The sequence below is a fragment of the Ambystoma mexicanum genome, chromosome 2p (genome assembly GCF_040938575.1).
Source record: "Ambystoma mexicanum isolate Mex_15411 chromosome 2p, UKY_AmexF1_1, whole genome shotgun sequence".
In the NCBI taxonomy this organism is placed as follows: domain Eukaryota; kingdom Metazoa; phylum Chordata; class Amphibia; order Caudata; family Ambystomatidae; genus Ambystoma; species Ambystoma mexicanum.
This window is the reverse complement of record NC_090923.1, coordinates 640,801,640-640,822,499: the sequence shown is the minus strand read 5'-3', so window position 1 is coordinate 640,822,499 and position 20,860 is coordinate 640,801,640. Positions and strand designations below refer to the sequence as shown.

The 20,860-nt window shown below is 46.9% G+C and overlaps 1 protein-coding gene across 5 annotated transcripts in view; it reads right to left on the bottom strand.

The window, feature by feature from the left end:
* RNF123 (ring finger protein 123) overlaps positions 1–20,860 on the bottom strand; it is a 3,033,138-nt gene that overhangs the window by 2,961,927 nt on the left and 50,351 nt on the right. For 3 of the 5 annotated variants that reach the window (XM_069644184.1, XM_069644185.1, XM_069644186.1), the window contains exon 2: positions 3,534–3,622. In XM_069644184.1, the coding sequence (XP_069500285.1) occupies positions 3,534–3,612 (79 nt within the window). In that variant the 5' untranslated portion in view covers positions 3,613–3,622. Of the gene's footprint in view, positions 1–3,533; positions 3,645–20,860 lie in introns of all 5 variants that reach the window. The other 2 variants (XM_069644183.1, XM_069644187.1) reach the window with 1 other exon arrangement.

The window sequence follows — 20,860 nt, the reverse complement described above, 5'->3', positions numbered from 1 at the left end:
GCGCATCACCTGATTGTTATCATTTGTATGAAGATATTGGTTGGTTATGTTCACTTGAAAAATAAAGCTTTAAATTAAAAAAAAAAACTGTCATAAAGACAGTATCTCACTCTACCTTGACTGACACTTTTGATGACCACTGTATACTTATTTTGGGTCCGCAGGACCCAAAGCTCACTTCTTGAAGTACTAGAACCCATTTGTGAGGTAATAGTGGTTGCTGGAATGGGTAAGGTCCATTGTAGACCAGATAAGGAGGGGTTTGCAACTGTAAAACGAGTTCTAGCCTCCTTTAGAATATCCTTGACATACCTGAATATCAATTGTTAACCACTGTATGGTGATAGAATACACCCAACTAGGGATTAGTGTCACGATTAAGACCTACTTTGGGCCCTAGTTCTTGCCTTTATAATGGGATACAAATGGCCTATCAATAGAGCTATACAGGGTCCGAAGAACCTGCCATCATCCAAGTTCTGGAAGGATCAGTAATTTATTGCACAGTAACGGGGTGTGTGATACAGCTCCGTATAAATGTGCTTTGCAAAGCTGCTTTGCAAGACAGCCGAGCACCTTGCTGGAGCCCCTCCCAGCCCAAACAGATATTTAATAATAAAAATTCTACCCAAGGTCTCAGAGGCAACTGAAATGTAAAAACCAGACATTACCTTAGGTAACTGGGTGTAGTGCGTGTGCGAAATGAGCCAGAAAACATGGCGCCGATGCGTGGCCATCTTGGATATTCACTTCCACTTACCACAATGAGCTAGCAAAGAAAGCCTACGTTTTCACAGGCTCAGCAAGTAAACATGTATTTCTGCAGTGAAGACAAGGTCACATATTTATGTCAGATGACCAAGCCGGGGAGAATAGTAGTTGTATTTGTCCACTGAAGGACAAGCCAGAAACGGAGTTGGAGCGCTATGCAGGTGAATTGATAGGGGGCAATGGGAACGACAGCAAGAAGAGAAGCTGGGTTTTTTTGCTTCTAGCTGGAATATTCCACTCTTTTTGCGCCTCAGGCTTATTGTCTGCTCTTTGGACGAGGGCAGCATGGTAACCCATGAGTGGCGGGGATCGAAAGTAGCCCCATAAAGAGAGGTTTTACTCTTGGGAAAGAAGTTAGAATTTGGACCCCAGGTGATGCAGTCTCACTGAGAGGGAGGACGCTCCGCTCCAGATCCCGTTAGGATGATCAATCTCTCTGCCTACCTGCTGTGGGACTAAGCAGTGTCGTAGTGGTCGAGATGAAGGCGTCTTCTGCAACAATATTAACAGTGATGACTTTTCTTTTTGTTTATGTATAACTGATTATGTTTTTATTCTTCTTTCTGTATGTTATGTATGAATAAAGGGCCTATAAAGTGCCATTTTTATTATAGCCATAACCAACATTACTGTGTCCTTTTTGCCTATATGAGTCCAATAACTTATTTTGGACAGTTCCGGAGAGCGTAAGTATGCGATCTCCCCACGTGGCCAAGCTAAAGCAAAACACTGGGACACGTACTCGTGGTGCAATCAATTGTGCCCTAAACAGACCTGGGAAAATTGAACATGCTGTTCAAATGTGCCCCAGCTCAATGGTTGTCTCACTTATTGTAGAATTGCTGCCCATGTTCAATCGACTCAAACATGTAGTGTATTGATATTTACAAAGCGCCGACTAAGGACCAAGGGCATCTAGGCGCTAAGAAACAGCAATCAGGGAACTTGTCAAAGAAAATCTGATCAAAAATGTTTTGAGAGCCTTGCAAAAACAAGTGATCAGTGATCTCTTGAAGATCCTGTGGGAGGGAATTCCATAGTGTTGGGGTAAGAACTGAAAAGGAGCACCCTACCGTCCATGTTTTGTGAAATCTTGGGATTTTCAGCAGAGACTGGAAGACCGAGCGCAAAGTTCCAAGGGGGGGTATATCGGGTCAGTTTAGACTGCAGGAACACAGCGCCAGTTAAATAGATAGCGCAGTGAATAACGCTGAGGATTTTAAAATTAACTCGACTTAACGGGAAACCAATGAAGCTGGTGTAACAATGAAGAAACATGTACATGTCTAGGCGCATTAAGGGCAAGAAGTGCTGTGGAATTTTGCAAAATCTGCCAACATTGAAACAAAAAATCTGGCTGGGCAAGATAAATGCCATTACAATAATCAAGATATCCCGTCATGTAAGAATTATATAACCAAAGGTGGGGTTTATAGGCTAACTTCTTGCGCCAAGAATTTATTGTCCAAAAATGATTAGCAATATTTGTCGCACTAAGGAATATGCTGAAGGAGTGCCCCTTCCTTCATCTAGAATATTGTGCTTGGTTGTATCCCAATGTTGCACCAAACATTATTAACACAGATGCAAGGGTATCATTCCAAATTGTATAGATTATGCCCTTATTGGTTAACAGGTGCTTCGGCCATTAGGCATTTCTCTAAACCAGGCTTTAATTGAGGTAATCCAGGATTGTGTTAGGGTCTGAACACTACCCGCAGAGTTCTTAATTGATCACTAAAAGTTCTTCAGATGCACTCAAATAACCAGGTTAAATCCCTTTCAGAGTCCACAGCATGACAGCGGCGACCAGCGTCTGCTCTCTCACCGCTGCATGTGAAAAGAAATTGAATGGTTGCTGGTTTGAGGCCATCCTGGGCCCACTGCTATAAAATCATCAAACTATCATAAAAATGGTCTCTGCGACTGGGAGCAACACTCCTGTGCACATGTTCAGTGGACAGGCACAATCTCCTTCCCCAAAAGGGAGGCAGTTTTTTTTTTATTAAATACCTTTTCGCATACTAGGACATAATTCCCGGACAGTCACGGAAAAAGCAGGACTTCTGGCCTCCATAGCTCTACAGAGACCTCAGGTTGCATGCTGGTAGAACGAGAGTGGGGATCCTGCAAATTATACGCACAAATAAGCACAATGCCCTCAAAGGTAGCATCTCTGGTGTTAGCCCCTGTGCTGGCCTAATGTCTCTAAGGAGACAACTACCCTAGTAATAGGTGCTAGAAGATTCTCAGCACAGCTAGTACCATTAAATGGGGATCTTGGAGTTGCCTCTGCGAATATGTAGACAAGCCGCCACTGAACTATGTGCATCCTGCCTGAGGCCAGTGACACTTCAGTGCAACAGGAGCAAGGTGTTTTGGGAAAGAAAGGTGCTTTCTATTCACCTTTTGGGGATTTATTTCCATCATTGAAACACTTTTCCCAAGAAAAGCCTGGATCAGCTGCTCACAGGACCTGCCAACAAATGTTGAAAAAAATGAAAAAATAAAATAATAAGATAAATACCTTTTAAGGAACAAATATCTCTGCACTCCCCCACCTCTCCCCTTCCCTTAACAAAGCATACGGTCCCGCAGCTTTGGTCAAGGGGACTCATCGAAGGAGCCAAAGGGTGCATCATGGTCAGGTGGTCCAAGTCACAGTACATGTGCACTGGCTTAGTCATCTGCAAACTTGTTTCTGAAAAAAACATCTTAAAGACATTCAAAAGTAAATTAAAAAGTGCACCACAATATTTTACCTGTAGCTTTTGGCTTTTCAGATTCAGAAGTCACCCTATAGTTCCTGCGGGGAAAGGTTGTACCTGCACCTTTCGACATCTCTGTTCACCTATTAAAAAACAGTTGAGAAGCTGTCGAATAAATGAAAATGCAACTGTTAAAATAGTAGACTCGAAATTATATTTCTAACAAAAGTACAACAAACAAGTCAGGATCCATTATTCCTTTTCATTCTATTGCAGGGTAAGGTTTGCAACAAAATCTAGACACTTGCATGATTATGTTTGGTTATTTAGAACGTGCTTAATACCCAGGAGGTTTCTAAGCACGGACCCGGGGATCGAACCTAATAAGGCGAGCGCGTTGCCCCTGAGCTAGCCTCCCCAAGACATTGAGTGGGGGTCTGAAATGGTATATAAAAACAAAACTATTCGTGGCATCTTAGCTATGGACACTAAAACAACGACCGTCCATGAAAATTAAAGGGAACAAACTATACAATTTGATGATAAAAGATCTATCCTCCCCTCTCCTGTAGATTGAGGTAGACTTCAAACCACCGCTTTGATATAGCCAGAAGGGTCATCACTATACCAATTGAATGATTACATTGGCTGTTTGACATGTATTCTGTTAAGAAAATACGATGCAGGATAACCAGACATTTTATTGGGAATAAGCACATGCTTTTAAAACAGCTTTTTGCTCCCCTGTTTGCACCCGTGATCCCATCATTACCTTCGAGCATTGTTAATATCATAAAAGGTTGCCACCCTTTACGTTGAAGATGGTTAAAATACATTTGCAAAGCAGAATTACATGTTTTCCATGTTGATAAATGTACATTCAAAAGGAGTAATAGCAGAAAAGTATAAGAGATGATTTGTAAGTCACAAAAGAACAAGGCTATCTCCCACTATAATTATATATGTTTAGCAGACTTTTAAAATCCTAAATTTAAGTTATTGAAAATAGTTCTCATTTTCCGCATAAAACTAACGTGCTGCGACAACTATGTTACACTTAGGACAAGCCACAGCGCTGTAAAACCATTATAGTGGTGACTCGCACAGTGTAAACGCGAGTAAGTCCGAGTAGCTTAACATATAATAACGAAACCGTCATAAACACTAAGGTAATTTGCCACCCTTCCTGTTCTTGTGAGGCTGGAGAGGGATCACAGATACCATACTGAAATTAGTAAAGTGTGTGTCTGTTGGCTGAAACAGGCCGTCGGGAGCTTGAGGACTATTTAATTTTATATGTATTCAAAATTAAAAGTGCTTCGCTAAGGAGCGCTATACAAAGTGAATACTGTTGGCTGGAACAGTCCCATTGCTCAGTGCTTTACCCATCTCAATAATATAGCTGCTTACTTTAGGAGGGATGGGTCAAGTTTTGGAATGGGGAATTTGGGTTGAAGACGGAGTAGCAGATGAGGGGCAGAAAAGATGGAATACAGATAGGAAAGTTAGTGCGAGCCAGATAGATGAAAGGGGCTGCTAGCGCAAGAAAACGGCAGGAACTTTTCAGAAAGGCGATCCGCAAGTTAGGTCTCACTGGACCGCTAGAAGATCGATGGGCAACTGGCCCTATATTGACTCACTAAATCCCTGGTAGGTCCCACATTTGATAAGACATCGCCACCCAGTGACAATCAGCACCTCTTTCACCCCCCCCCACCCCCCAGTTCCCGATCTGACCCTGCTGTATGTCGGTGATGACATCAGGATGACAGATATTTTCTGATTATCGAGGGCCCCCATGCGGAGTCCCACAAAATTAAAAGAACGAAACTGAAACACATCAATGTAAAATGGTCTGCAATATTTTCTTGAGAATAATTCTGTTCTAGTGCGACTCATCTGTATTAATATGTGGGACTATGTGCTACATCAAGTTTAACTGCAGATAGTAGGACAGTGAGTTCCCTTCCTTCCATTTGACATTATACCCTGGATAATATCACAGACAATACCAACACTTTGCTTAACTGCCTTCTGCAGATGTACATACTACAGATCTATTTTCGTTTCAAAGGAAATCATTCTTCTTTTGCCCAGTATTTTACTATGGGGATTTCTTATATTTGGTTACTGTGATGGCCTAGGGAGGAAGGCCAATGGGTGGGTTGGGAGACGAGGGCAGTCTTAACACAGATCATGATCTCAGTTTTTCTGGTGTTCAAAAGGAGGTTGTTAGCCTTCATCAAGTGGCCAATTTCTGTGAGGCATGCGGCAAGGTCGGGGGATGGGGTTGGAGGTGTCATGATTCACAGGCAAATGCACCACCCACTATGCACACTGCGTACACCTTTGCTTTCCTGTCTGTGCCCCTGGCGACAGCCATGGCAACTCCACCAATGCCGCAAGCTTACGCATCGTACGCTGATCACAGCCTGTTCACTCCAGAGACTACCCACCGCTGTCAAGGCAATCCGACATGCAGCAGTACGTCATTACATACTACCAACACTGCAGAAGCATAAAGAACCAAGCCTCCATGGCACTGGTGCTTCTAATTAAAGTAAGTTCCTTCACGTTCTGACCTCGATTTACTGCTGTTTTGATCTCCTTTATTGACCCTTGGCTCTGTTTCCCGACTACTCTGAATTACGCATTAATTGATACCTTTCATCTGGGCTATCCTGGTTTACAGACTTCTGTCAAAAGGATTGTATCTCGGATAGCCCCCAATTTTGTACTTTTGAATGTTTGACATTCAACAACTGGTGTTTTCTGTGTGGGATTGTGGAACAGTGGAAACTCTTTCAACCAGCGTTGTGCACAGACCTTTGGACACTATGCAGTTTTACACAATTGTGCACTCAGTGTCGTTAGTGCGTCCTCGTTCCGTCCGAGGGTAGGTCCCTATTAACATCACTCACCCTCCTTCCCTTTCGCATCCAGTCCTTTTTCTCAAGTTGTGTGCTCCTTCATTATTTCCTCAAGACTCCTACGTTTAATACTTTGGAAACATATCTTGAGTTTTTACCACCAGATTGACTTCCACTACTATTATTTGGACCAATGCCCCGTATTATACAGATGAGTTGCTTTCCAACATTTGTAGATTTACTCTTTCAAGTAAATCCGTACTGAAACCCGTCCTATTTCCTTGCAGTCTGGCGTATACTTGGTGATACTTTGGCTCTTTCATCTGAATTGCAGCTCTTTCAGTCTAGATCATCGGACAGGGCAGTGCTTCATAAGAAAGGTCGCCCTCCTTGAGGAGGCCCTATTATCGGGATTATCGAGGAAGAATCATTTGGCAGCCTCCAAACCTCATCGAGGACATTACCCGATACTCTTGACAGTCTACAGCCCACGTTGTGAGTATTAACATCCTTTGGGATCTTAAAGAGGAATTGGGTGTCATCTGCATAGTTGTAGCAGGTCAAGCCGTACGAATGGATAAGGGGAGGGGTCTTAGGTTGAAGTTAAAGAGTAGAGGTGATACAGGGCGCAGAGTCGAGGAGAAGAGAGGCATGTATGTAATTTGTTGTAATCTGTTGGAGAGGAAGGAGGATATCCACTTTAATGCTCCATCCCTGACGCCAAGTGAGTGGAGACTGTCCGTGAGGGTGCAGTGGTCAATGGTGTCAAAGGCCGCAGAGAGGTTGAGAAGGATAAGTGTGGCACAACTTTGAAATTCTTTGGAGATCATTCCAGATGGAGACTAAGGTTAATTCAGTACCTTGTAGGGGTTTGAATCTGGATTTGGCAGGGTCGTGGAGGAGGTTATATTCACTGAAGAGGAATAGCTGGGAGTAGGCTGTTTGGTCATTAGTTTGACTATGAAATTGTTGGAGATGGGGCTGTAGTTAGGCGGCAAAAAGGGGTCAAGGGAGGGTTTTTGGAGCAGGGGTTTGGTGTGTGATGTTTTGAAAACTGCAGGGAACGTGCCAGAGTTGAGGGATGGATTAATGATGGATCTTGCAATGCTGCAGGTACAGGTTGAGGAAAGGATATCTTTTAGTAGAGAGGGCGGGCAGGGATCTCCAAGAGATTCCGAGGGATGGCTGCTGGCTAGTAACTTAAGGAATCTGGGATGGGAGATCAGAGAGAAGGTAGAGAAGAGCGGACGGGTCGAGGGTGGGTCTCTGAAGCCAGGCACAGGGGCAGGGGGGCGGGGTAGGTGTGCTGATGACTTAGATACAATGGTGCAGTTTCTTTGCACTACTATGTTGTGGAAGTAATCAGAAGGTGTCACAGAGTGTTTGGGTGTGGGGTTGGTGGCAGGATGTGAAAAGAGGGGTCTATTTTTCCGAGCTGATCTTGTGTAGTTCCCAAATTGTTCCAGAAGAATGTTTTTTTGGTCTTTTCGAAAATCTGCCCTGTAGGCTTTGAGGTGTATGCAGTTATATTCTGAGGTTAAGGGTCAGCCACCCATCTGCATTCCAGGACGACGTGGTTTTGGGATTTGAGGGATAGGGTGAACCATCTGGGGGGGGGGGGCAGGCCTTGTCTGGAGGAGGATATGATAGGGGTAAGAGGTCTAAGACCTTTGGTGAGCCATTGGTCAAATTGGCTGATGAGAGCCGACCCACCTGCTCTCATCAGCCTGCAGCGGGAGGGAATGTAGGGAGGCAAGCAGGGATTCAGCCAAGTCCAGAGTAATTTTGACCTTGTTCCATAGAGGGAAGCGGGTGGACAGTCCTGGGTACATCCAGGGGGACAGAGGGTCTACTGTTGAGAGCGTGACATGGGCCATTCTGAATAGTGGTCGGGGGGGAAGGAGGGGAGAGATCAGTTTGGAAGTACTAAAAATTGCATCAAGGGTGTGGCCTGCGGAGTGGTTTGCGTCCGATACTAGTTGTTAGGTGGAGGGCTTCCAGGTTTGTCCAGGATTGGTCATGTCATAGGATTATGAGGGACATTGAAGCATATATGGAGGTCCCCTAGAAGGGTGTGGGACGGGTGAGTAACTAGTATGGTTGCTAAGGAGTCGCTGGGGGAATCAGCACAATTTCTGTTGTAGCCTGGGGGTCTGTATTTGATTAAGAAGCTGGCAGTAAGAGAGGGGGTGAGGAGAGATTTGCAGTCTGCGTTGCAGGCTTGTTCCTCAAAGAGTGAAATGGTGTGGCAGGATTTGCAGAAGATGGCAAAACGCCTGCCCGGATTGTTCTGTTGTGCACAGAAGTGTATCCTAGGGGAAAGGCCTTGTACACAATGGGTCTGAAGTCCAGAGAAGCAGGTTTCTGTGAACAGGATGTCAGGGCTTTCAGAGGATATTAGGTCATATGTTGTGGCGATTTTTAGCGACAAATCTGGCGTTAAATAGGATGCATGATAGTCTGATGCCAAGTTGCAGTTGCTGGTTGCAGTGGTGGGAGGAGGATTGGGGGATGGACGGGATATTGGTTAATTTATTATGTGCTTTGGTGCTTTGTATGCCAGCTTTATTAAACAGCGTGCTAGGTTAGCTCTTCAAAAATAAATAGGCAGAAAACATGTACGTTGGTGTAAAATTAGAGATGAGAGCATATAGAACTACTGCTAAATTGCAAACGTCGGAGCAGAGTAACTTTTTTTTTTTTAAACATCTTTTCATTAAGGTCTCATCAGTTACAACATCACTCAGTCAATGCATTTCATGGTAAATTTACAGCAACAGCATCATCACATGTTAAGCAGTTCATCGTTCACATATCTGTTTCGCTGTCCGTAAGCATGTCACATAGATATGTCCTGAAAGGGCCCCAGATGTCCTTTGGTCGGCTCGCGCTGGGTTGGGTTGGGTAAGCACATATTGTTACTCACACTCATTGAACTAGGTTAGTTCTTGCAAGAAAGTGTTCATGGTAGGGGGCTTCGAGCTTTTCCATACTTGCAATATACATTTCTTAGCAATAATACAAGATACAGTAAACAGTCTTCTGACTTTTTCCGAGCATTTACCGATGTCCCCGAACAGATATTTTTGGGGAGACAAATGCGGAGGAATCTGTGTGACATCAGCCAACATGGCGGCCACCTGTTCCCAAAACCGTGCCACTTCCGGGCATGTACAATACATGTGATAGGATCCCGCTTGCGGAATCCCACATTTGGGACAATTGCCTGAAACGTCTGGTGTGAATTTAGCAACTTTTGCAGGCGTGTAGTGTAACCTATTGAGAATCTTGAATTGTATCTGGCGTAGTCCCGCATTGAGGGATACCTTTCTCGTGAGTGCGCAATATCTGCCCCATTTGTCGTCAGGTATTTGCATTTCCATATCCGTTTCCCATTTCTCTTTCACCCGGTTGGCCGTGGGGGTGTGGATCTGTATTACCTTATACAATTTGGAGATACCCAGCCCGTCCTGTGTTGTAGCCAGTTGTGTGCAAGGGTGAGAGGTGGGTTCGTCAGGGAATGACGGCCAGCATGCTTGATATGCAGATCTCATTCTACAGTACTTTAATATACGGAGTGGGCCTCCTCCCACGCCTCTTGTGAATACATCAAGGGTATGTGGTGAATTATCTAACTCATCATACCAGTACCTTGCGAACTGAGCCTGCGCCACTATGCAGTAGAGCTCAAAATCTGGCGCCGCTATCCCCCCCCCCATTTCATATGGTTCTGTCATCTTTTCCCAGCTGATCCTGGCCACCCCCCCGTTCCAGAGAAACAACACCGCCATGGACCTAAGCCTGGAGAAGAATTCCTTTCCCGGCCATATGGGGATATTTACAAACAGGTATAGCAGTTTCGGGAGTACTATCATTTTAAGGATTGCGATTCTGCCGTGCAATGAAATTGGAAGGTGTCTCCAGACCTGTAGTTTGGTATGGATTGTTTGCAGTGCCAGTTCATGATTGTCCGTATAAAGGGTTTGCTTATTACATGAAACCAACACCCCCAAGTATCTAATGTTTCGGTCCGCCCACTTGAGGCCGCATGTCAGAGCGGGGCTTTCCGTGGAAGGGGTGAGTGGAAATACTTCTGACTTGGAGTTGTTCATCGTGTAGACTGAATACTGTGCAAATTCATTAATGTCTACCATGATGGGGTCAATGTTTTTTTCCGGTTTGCGGACATGAATCAGTGTGTCGTCCGCGTACAGTGGTATTATTTGGGTGGCTCCTTTCAGTGTTATACCCCTATTGTTGTGTCTTAACCGAACTGCAGCTGCCATGGGTTCTATTGTTAAGGCGAAAAGGATGGGGGAGAAGGGACACCCCTGTCTGGTTCCTCTGCCCAGCTCGAACAGCCCAGACATGGTTCTATTTGTGCATTCTTTCGCCCCAGGGGCGGTATATAGCAGTTTGACATACTTGATAAAGTGGGGGCCCACTCCAAACGCCTCCAGCACCAAGAAGAGGCATTCTCAGGAGACCGAGTCAAACGCTTTTTCGGCGTCAAGAGACACCGCCACAGCTTGTTTGTTTGGGTTAATTTGTGCCATTATGCCGAATAACCTACGCAGGTTTAAGGCAGTGGACCTTTGGGGAATAAACCCACTTTGGTCTGCATGTACCAGCGTGGGTGTTAAGGGTAGCATGCGGTTCGCTAGCACCTTCGCAAATATCTTAGCATCCACATTTATCAGGGATAAGGGTCTATACGATGCCATATCTTGTGGCGGGCGTCTCGGTTTAGGCAATACCGTAATTACAGCCTCTCGCATTGTGGGGGGCAGTATTAGCTTACCCAGGACCTCCTCCCATAGTTCCAACATCACCGGGGCCAGCTCCTCCCGAAACGCTTTATAAAATTCAGCGCTCAGTCCACCTGAGCCCCGCGCTTTGCAAGATGTGAGCTCCTTGATTGCCTCGGTAAGCTCTTTTGCTGTAACGGGCTGCTCTAGTATCAATTTGCTCTCCTCTGGGAGCTTGGGGAGGTCTAGCGCCGCGAGGTAGTGTCTAATCTCAGCAGGGGATTTCCTATCTCTGTTCGTATAGAGATTTTTGTAATATTTAACGAATTCGTCATTGATTCCTTGTTCGTTCGCGATTATTTCATCCTGCGCCGTTTGGATCGCTTGTTTCTCTTGTTTGACCAAATTGGCCAACATTTTCCCTGCTTTATTACCCTCACCATATCTGCGCGCCCGGGTCAGGGCTGCCATGTATTGTATTTCCCGCTTTGCTAGCTTGTCGAAATCTCTAAGGAGTTTATGTATTTTGGCCAGTGTGTCCCCGCTATGTGTGTGGCTATAAGTTTCTTCCAGTTCGTTCAATTCCCTCTCCATCCCCTCCAGTTCCGTGCGTATGCCCCTCAATAGACCAGTGGTTTTGGACATCAAGACCCCTCTCGCCCAGACTTTAAATGCTTCCCATACTGTTGATATCTGGGCTACCGACCCAACATTGTCTGTAAAGAAGTTAGCGATTTTTTCATGCAGGGTTTCGACAACATTTGGGTGACTAAGTATACCTATAGGCATCCTCCATCTTCGCGCCGGTCTAGGGGCCTCTTTCAGTATAATCTCCAGTATGACCGGGGAGTGGTCCGGTAGCGTACGGGGCAGGATATCACAATTTTGCAGCGCTAGTGCCATGTCTGAGGACATGAACCAATAATCTATACGTGACTCACTGTCATGCACAGAAGAGTAGAATGTATATCGTTTGCTGGTTGGATGGAGTCATCAATCAGGGACAATTGCGAGAGGATCTGTTTCAAGGTCACTGCTACTGGGAGGTGGCCTGTTCCCTTTGGAAGATCTATCCAGGGCCTGGTCTATCGCAACATTGAAGCCTCCCCCCCATATAACAGTGGTCGCATCATGATTAGCAAGGATCTCAAGCATTTGCAGGTAAAAATCAGGATCGTCTAAGTTGGGGCCGTAGGTATTCACCAGGGTTATTTGTTTCCCCGCGATTTCCTCCCAGACCAGCACATATCTTGCCATTGGGTCCGCTAAGTGGCCCTTTGCAAGAAAGCCTAGTGAGTGGTGTATGAGGGTGCACACGCTTCTGGACTGTGAGGAGTAATTGGTATAGTATCGCAGTTTACCCCATTTAGCTAGTAATTTCTCATTAACCAGTTTCTGTGCGTGCGTTTCTTGCACCATCAATATGTGTGGCCCATGCCTGGTGACATAGTTGCCTACCTTCCTGGCTTTCATTGGATTGTTTATGCCTCGGACATTCTATGACATTAGTCTTATTTTTAACCCATCACCCATTTTCCATGCGAGCATATCGTATATTACTGCATCGACCATGACTATGCAATTTATTAACATCTGAGTGGCGTCGGCGCCTGCGAGACCATGTTTCAGTTAACATACAACTTTCAAACACACCTGCTATTCCCCCAGACTTAAACTCGTCTAGGTGGTTGCAATTGTTCAAAACATCCCCACCCTTCCCGCCCCTCCCCCCACCCACATCATCTGCCCCAACTTGACGATGAACCCTGACAACAGCTAGGAACATTCCTGAGGGTACTACGTTGCATCACGAGGCTACCCGACCGGCTCAAGGCCCGCTTCTCAGTTCTCGGAGCCCTCATGGGGGCCAAGCAGTTCAAAGAATGATACTTTCATGTGTTGTGTTCTGTATCTGGGTTTCAGTCTGCATCTGCAGGAGGGTGTCTCCTGTTCTGGTCCGGTCCGAGACCTTCAGGAGGCAACAGAATGGTGGCCTCCACATAGGCCTGGGCTGCAGCCGGCGTCTCGAAGAAGTGTGCCCTTCCTCCGTATTGGATCCGTAACTTGGCTGGGCATATTAATGCATATGGGACTTGTCTTGCTCTTAGAAGTTTTTTAACTGGCTCTTATGACCTCTGACTCACCTGGACTCCAGTGGCAAAATCAGGGTAAATGTTTTCCTCATAGTGTAGTGTCCCATGCTCCCATGCCAGTCGAAGGATCGTATCTCTGTCCCTATAATTTAGCATTCTTGCAATTATCGTGCGGGGCGGCGCTCCAGGTTTCGGCACCGGGGCCAGTGTGCGGTCTGCACGTTCAACTAAGAAGTGGTCGGAGAGGGAGTTTGCTCCAAAAAGGGTTTGGAGGAGCACCTCAACTCGCGTTTCCATTTTGTCTTTGCTGAATGACTCTGGAACCCAAACTATGCGTACGTTGTTCCTTCTTGAGCGCGATTCCAAATCCTCGCATTTGTTCTGCAGCCTATTCAAGTTCTCCCTGAGCTGGCCAATATCTTGGTCATGTCGTGCGACTGTGTCTTCCGTTGTTCCAAGTCTATTCTCTGCCTCTGTTAATCTCAGGCCTTGTTTATCAACTCTGGTTTTCAGAGTCCCTATGGTCGTTACGATGTCGTCCAGTTTCACATTCAGGGACAAAAAGCCACTTTGAACTATATTGGTCAAGTATTCAACCCTGTCTCCATTCTCCGCACTCGTCACAGGATTAGTTGGCGGTGGCGGTTCCATCTCGCCGCCCCCCGCCTGGCTGCTAGTATATGAGTCCATTGGCCCTTTCTTCTTAGCTCCTACTCAACCGGCCATCTTGTCTTGCTTCCTTGTGTTCCCCATGCCCTTGTGGTTGTCAGTTCACTGACCTGTGCTTTCGGGTGTTCAGGCAGCCCCGGTACTTCGAGGTCCACAAGTGTAGCTTCAAATGCAGCCAAATCGCAGCCAAGGCTCAATGACCCATACACCGGGGGTCGCTGGAGGAGTTAGTCAGGGATATATCCGCCTCACCTTGTCCCCTCAATGTGTCCGCCTCACAAGCCCAGCCCCCTGCGTAGAGCTCGTAGGGACCTCTGCACCCCCGCTACCTTGTCACACTCCCGCAGGGAGCTAGGCCGTTTGGCCACCACCTGGCTGACCGTACAGCTCCAACCGTCAAGCGGGTGCCTTAGGGGGCTGCGCGGGGTGTCCGCGCGAGGGGCTGGCCTTGCCCGAGTTATGTGTCGGGAGGGCAGGGTCTGTCTCGCCTCTAGCCGCAGGTTTCCAGCAGCGCGGTGTTGGAGCCGCCGCTCATCGGGTAATCGCGACGTTAGACCGTTTCTCCGTGGCTGGGTCTGGTGTAGGTATGAGAGGGAGAGGGGAGCCGGCCGCTCAAGTTGGGTTGCTCTGCCGCAGCTCCGGTCGTTTTTCGCGGGCTTCGCTCTCTATGGCCCTTTGGCATAGAGTGTCAGCAGCTCCCAGTAGTATTCTTCTGGTTCCCAGGGTCTGCGCGCGCCACAGCTCCGCCCCGCTGAAACCGCCGAGCCGTGTATCTCCGCAACCAAGGCCCCGCTCGTTCCAGGATTTTCAGTGCAGATGCTGCTACCCCCGCCACACGTTCCGGTGTGCTTAGCTCCCCGTTGCGGGCTCCGAAACAGGATCAATTTAGTCAACGGATGATTCTCGGGCCGGAGCGTTCTGATCAGGCAGCCATTTTCGAACGTGCGCAACAGCGCCTCCGGAGCAGAGTAACTTGAGCTCAACCCCCATTTTCCCCACGTTACAAAATAAGTTCACCCTGGGCAAATCCACGGTACCATATTTTCATTAGCTGCGAAATCTTCCATCACCTAGCACTGTTAATGCCAAGTGGGCACAATACAAAAACATCACTCATGCTTTAATAAAGTACAGTGCTGTTGAATATCGCCTTATAGTTTGAGGGAGGGGTAGTTCTAGTGGGATAATGACCCACTGCCAAGTTATCGCCCGAGGCAGAGGGCTTTAAATTGGGGAAGGGTCACTATCACAAGTGATAATGACCACTCCCAAGGTGGTAATAGCAATACATGTTCTGCAGTTTTGGAGATGAAGTAAAAAAAGTAACTTTAATAGTGACTAAAGTAAATCAACAAATTGAATCAGTTAATTAAAAGAGCAGACTGATTTGCAAATAGTTACTTCTTCTCTGTGAAAGGTACGGCGAGCTAAGACGTTGTTGTAAAACTTCCTGAGTTCCCATAGAACAGGTTATTTGAAGCGTGTTCGTTCTCAGTAGAGGGGCTCCCACACTTTTGAATGAAGTTCAATGGGTTTTAATGATGTAGTACTTAAACAACACCATCTTCATAGGTTAAGCATACTCAGGTATCAAGCTCTCCCTCCTGCGGAAAGTCAAGCCCTTCCTCCCTCCTGACAGGTTTAGATCCACCGTTCAAGCAATGGTCCTATCCCACCTGGATGGGGGCAATGCAGTCCTCAATAATATCTCAATATAGGAGTGCGTTGCATAGATCTTGTGTCTGTTAAGTAAAACATAACTAGATTAGAAGAATGTGAGAGCCTTTTCCCCACGTTTTACATTTCTCTATTGGGAGTTAAATTTGATAGTGCACCAAAAAAAGGTCCTCACAGGTAGAAGTGTCTTGAATAAAGATGTGTTGCCTGAAATGTGCATTGTTGTTTCACCGACTGCCCTTGAAGTCCAAATGTTCATAAAGCAGTAATTACCAGTAGTTATTGCCTGCACTCAAATTCCGATTGGCTGAGAGGAGGTCAATAATGATCTCCATGTACTTATATATTAGAAAAGACTAGAGAGAGTACAGCGGAGGCTTAATTATTACCTACCTCACTCTTGGCACATCACTTGTGAGCCACGCTGCTTTCACAGAAATGTAAAACCTATAGTAGACAACGTATGTCAGGTAGTGAGATTTGCTGGGTTGTGGGTCTTCGAAAGGTAACACAAATAACAAAGATACCTTGAAACCGGTCCTCCTGTAAACAAGGAAAGTTTAGAAAATGTCACCCAAAAGCATAATAAAAAAGGGATGGTATTTTGGGTCCAACGAAAGCAGGCTTAAGTGTAGAATTTGAAACAAGGAAACTGTTAGGGTGGCCTGACCGCTTGGTTTGGGGAACAGTGCCAATTTATCACATCACATGCACGTCTATGGAAAACCTTCACCAAAGCAGTGAAATGTACCACATTTTATGTATGATGGACAGCTTTAGCTCTCTGCCAGAGCTTTTTAAAATGGGGTCTGTTGCTAGTGAGCTGCCTAATGCCTAGTGATGCCTAACGAGTGCATCATGTAGAAAACTCTTTGTGGCAGATCTTAAAAGAACAAATGGCACAGTCTACGCCGGGGAGATTTGTTAAGTCATGCTCCTAAGAGCATATTTTTGCTCCATGGTGCTTGATACTTTAATGTCTTACCTCTTAGAGTGCTGCATGTCATTTATTATTATTAATGTCTATGGCAGTGATTAGTGTGTTTGCAGACCTAGGAATAGAAAAAACCTTAATCAATGTCTTTTTACTATGGCTATTTGTTTTACTATATGGGTGCAAAATAACAGCGTGTAGATTATATTGGACCTTGAAACGCAATTACTGGAATTGTGGCGACTGGACAGTCCATTGTGATATGCTGGAAAATAAATTGCTAAACGCTTGTCACCATAATTAGTTACATAGGTCCCACGTGCCCAGTTGTTACTTCTAAAGGTTAAAAATGTGCAAGCTTGACCATTTAGAGTAAAAGTTCAGTCCACCACCATTAATTTTAAGAGCTTGTGCTTTCCTAACGGGTGAGCCTTGCTCGCGTTTCTTCCAATTGCGTGGTCTGTGATTTTTGAACTTACTGGGCCCAATTTGCCACTCGGCAGCTTTGTGAGCATTGTCCCTGGCCCAGTTCCTTCTTCCTGTTGATTTCCCTGTGTTACCGCCTCCTGCTCCACCCTCGCTCCTCAATTGGCTCTGCTGCCACTCTTAAGTACAGCCCCTTGGGTAAAGGGCCCCGAGTGCAGCTCCCACAGTTGCAGATCCAGAGGGTGTTTGCCGTGGGAGCATGCAGCGCAGCTGTCAAGCAGCACCGACTGTCAAGAAGGGTGCGAGCAGTGGGGAACAGCCATTACTGCTCCCTACTTAAACTGTCCCTCCTCTCCTATAACTTCTATCAGGTCATTTCTGCAGTCTGCTACACGTCACAGTTGTTTGTTATCCATATCTGGCATTAGGTGAACTGTCGTAATTAGCCCTGACCCCCCTCTTCTGAGAAAGTCTAATCTGGTTGTTTTGCATTGAGCCATAGGTCTATGCTGCGTTTCCTCCTCTCTCTTCCCCCTCACGCTCCCTTCCCCTTCCTTTCTCCCTGCACCCCACCCCTCTTTGGTGCTCTCAGTATCACCCATCTTTTCCAACTGCTTTTCTTTCACCGATCCTATCCCTCTCACTAAGTCTGGAAGGAAGAAATTCAAGAAGGATATCCTGCTCTCCAATCCAGGCCTTCACATCACCAAGGTCTACATCAGTGCATCCTCCTGACTCTCACCGACATCCTCTGTCATTCCCTGCCCGACCTATGGACCCTACATATGGTCCCAGTTCTTTCTTTTTCCTCCTCACCCATTAATGCTGGCACAAGACGGGAGGTCCTTTTGGCCTCCTTCCTGTCCTCCAAAACCATCATTAATGTCCATCGAAATGGCACTGTCATGGTCCAGGGCACTCAGCCCCAACCTCCTCCTCCTCCTCCTCCTCCTTGTCCTCCTCGTCCTCGTCCTCCTCCTCCTCCTCGATAGGCGTCCCCCCGCGTTTTATCAACTTCCTCCCTTCTCCTGCTACTCCACCTACCACCTCTCTGGCTCCTCAACCTCCTATCTTTCTGGCTACACTGACACTCCCCTCCACCGCATCCTCTCTGGCTCCCCCCCCTCTTCCTCGTCTCTGGGTCCCATGCCCCCTCCTACCTCTGCCCCCTATCTTGCCCCTCTGCCTCTTCCACAGGGTGTACCTCTCTCCAAGACCCCTGCCCGAAGTGGTAACCTGCTCCACGTAGCTACACTCAACTATCACTCTGCTGTCAAACACTCATCTGACATCTGCTACTTCCTTGAAGATCTTGACTTGGTTGTTCTCGCTATCACTGAGACATGGTTCACAGACAGCTCTGTTACAAGTTTTGACACTCTCCTCCCTGAGGGTTACAAGATGCTCTCCGAGCCCAGGACCAATCAGCCCGGTGGTGGAGTGGCCCTGATCTTTCCCAAGTGGTCCCTGCCTCTAGCATTTCCACTCAGGCCTACTCCTCCTTTGAATGCCTGGCCTGCAGGCTCCCCATCTCTCCTGGCCTCTCTCCGACTTTGGTCACCATCTACAAGCCACCGGGCCAGGCCGCCCTCTTCCTCTCTGAATGGGCTGATCTCACCTCCTCTCTCCTCGCCTCTACCTCTCAGCTTCTCTTCCGCAGGGATTTCAACACCACTTTGACTCCTGCGACCCTGCTTCTGGGCTTTTACGCAACATTTGCAACACTCTCCCTCTCTATTCTTCCCTCTGGTCCAACACTCAGCCGGACACACCTTGGATGCTCTCATCTCCTCAGACATCCACCTTTCTAACCCACTCTCTAGGACTGACCACTCTCGGCTTTCCTCTCACTTGAAACGGCCTGCCCCTCCCCCCCGGCAAAACCTACCCCAACACTGCCTCCTTTCTTCACGGTCATTCGACCAATGAAACGAGTGTCAGTTGCCACTTTTACCTCCACTCTCTCTCCTCCCCTGCGACTGACTCCCACTCTACACAGCCCTCTCCAACCTTCATTTCTCCATCTCCAACGTTCTCGATATTCTTGCCCCTGTAGGGTCAAGTGGATCTTGATATCCTTGCCCCTGTATTGAGGGCCTGCCTGAAACATGCCTCCAAGTGTAACTCTTGGTAGGACTCCAACCTGGCCACTCTGAAACGAAAGTGCAGAGCATCCGAAGTGGATCGCTTTGGGCACATCCCCTGACAAACTGACCTGCTGCCTGCTCCAAAGGCAATACAGACCCTTCATCATTCTCCAAGAAGAGGGTCCACAGTCAAGCCCGCATCTCTGCAGATTCTAAAAGCACGGCCACACTTTTCAAAATCTGCAAATTCTACTCATCTTTCTCCCTCTTCCTCGCCCCTATAACACCTGATGCTTCTAGACAAGTTATGCAAGTTTAATCTAAACAGGTGTTCACCTGCTCCTCCCGAACCATTAAGGACAACATTGTTTTCCTCGCTCCAGCCTTGACCGATTTCTGAAATCATTCCTTTGCCACTGAATCTTTCCCCTCTCTCCTCAAGCACTCCCTTGTACACCCTCTCCTAAATAAAAGCTTTCTGCCGGTCCTTCCTGTCCGGCTAACTATCACCCGATTTCTATCACTCCTTTCCTGGGCAAGCTCCTAGAGAAGCTGGCCATCCCTCAGCTAAACATTCACACTGAATCTGCTGGTTATCTCCATGACCATCAGTACTCTTCAGAGGGACCCTAGGCATGGAAACTACTCTCCTGAACACCCATGAAGATCCACTTTCTAACCTCGACTCCAGCTCTCACACTGTCCTCATCCTCCTTGACCTCTCCTCTGCCTTAACATGGTTGTTAGGGAGAATTATCTGTTAAGGCTAATTTCCCAAACCTAGTGAGTCCCCCAGCAGCTTTGCTGGATTTTTGGGTTTTATTTTTTTCTCCTGCTAAGAGTGAGACTCTTTTTCTCCCACTCTTAGACATGATTTGAGATATCCTTTGACTTTGTAATGTGTTTTATGGGCTATGGGGTCTTTTACTCCATGGGCTTCATGTGTTTTTGGTATGTGTGTTACATAGCACCCTCCGTGCCGTAACAAAGGGGTGTCATAGTGACCCCCAAACAGACACTCCATACCCTGGGAATGACTACTGTCTCCCAGGGCATGTAAAGTCACCATTGGCTTTACTAGTCCTAAATTGTAAACAGAACCAGTACAAACCATCATATTGTGGGCGTACTTGTAAGGGCAATTCGATTGCCCCTGGGTCTGTTCGAGGGGGCACTGTCCAGTCCCCCCTGAGCGAGTTTTGGCTGGTGGCAGTGGATACTACTTTTTATATTCGACCGCAAATATATTCCTATGGGATTTTCCCCATTGTTCGAGGCTAATACTTTTTAACATAGCCTCAAACATACCGCCGGTTTATTTATTTAATATTAATTCACCGGTTGGTATTTTTTGCCAGAACTCGGTTCCAAAATGGCGTTTGTGTTCGCTTCTGTGACTCCAACCCGCAGTTGAGCCTTTTGTTCCACTTTTGGCGGGCTTCTGCACAGAAGCCCTCCAAAGTGGTGCACTCTGTCTGGGTACCACAGGAGGTGTGGGAGGGGGTTTAGGCACCCTGGACTCAGTTGCCTCGGCAACTCAAGTCGCACTCTTGTGTGATTGGCCCAGTGGTGAGCCGCCTGGCTCACCACTTAGCATGTTTGAGTGACAGCTAGGACGGATGAATGGGGGTTTTCTGCATAAAAGCAGGGCTTTGGGGACTGGGACATCGCCACAGGACCAAAGAATCCGAAGAGGGAGAAGCTGAGCCGACCTGCAACGACGACACCACCGGTGGAGCCCTGCTGAACCGACTCACCACTTCTTCCAACGACAGAGGAGATCTTCATCTCGAAGAGTCTTCTTCCTTTGACTGGTGGGGATAACCAGTTTGCCCCCTTTTCGCCTCCCCGGATCATCTCGTGGCAGCCTTGCCTGT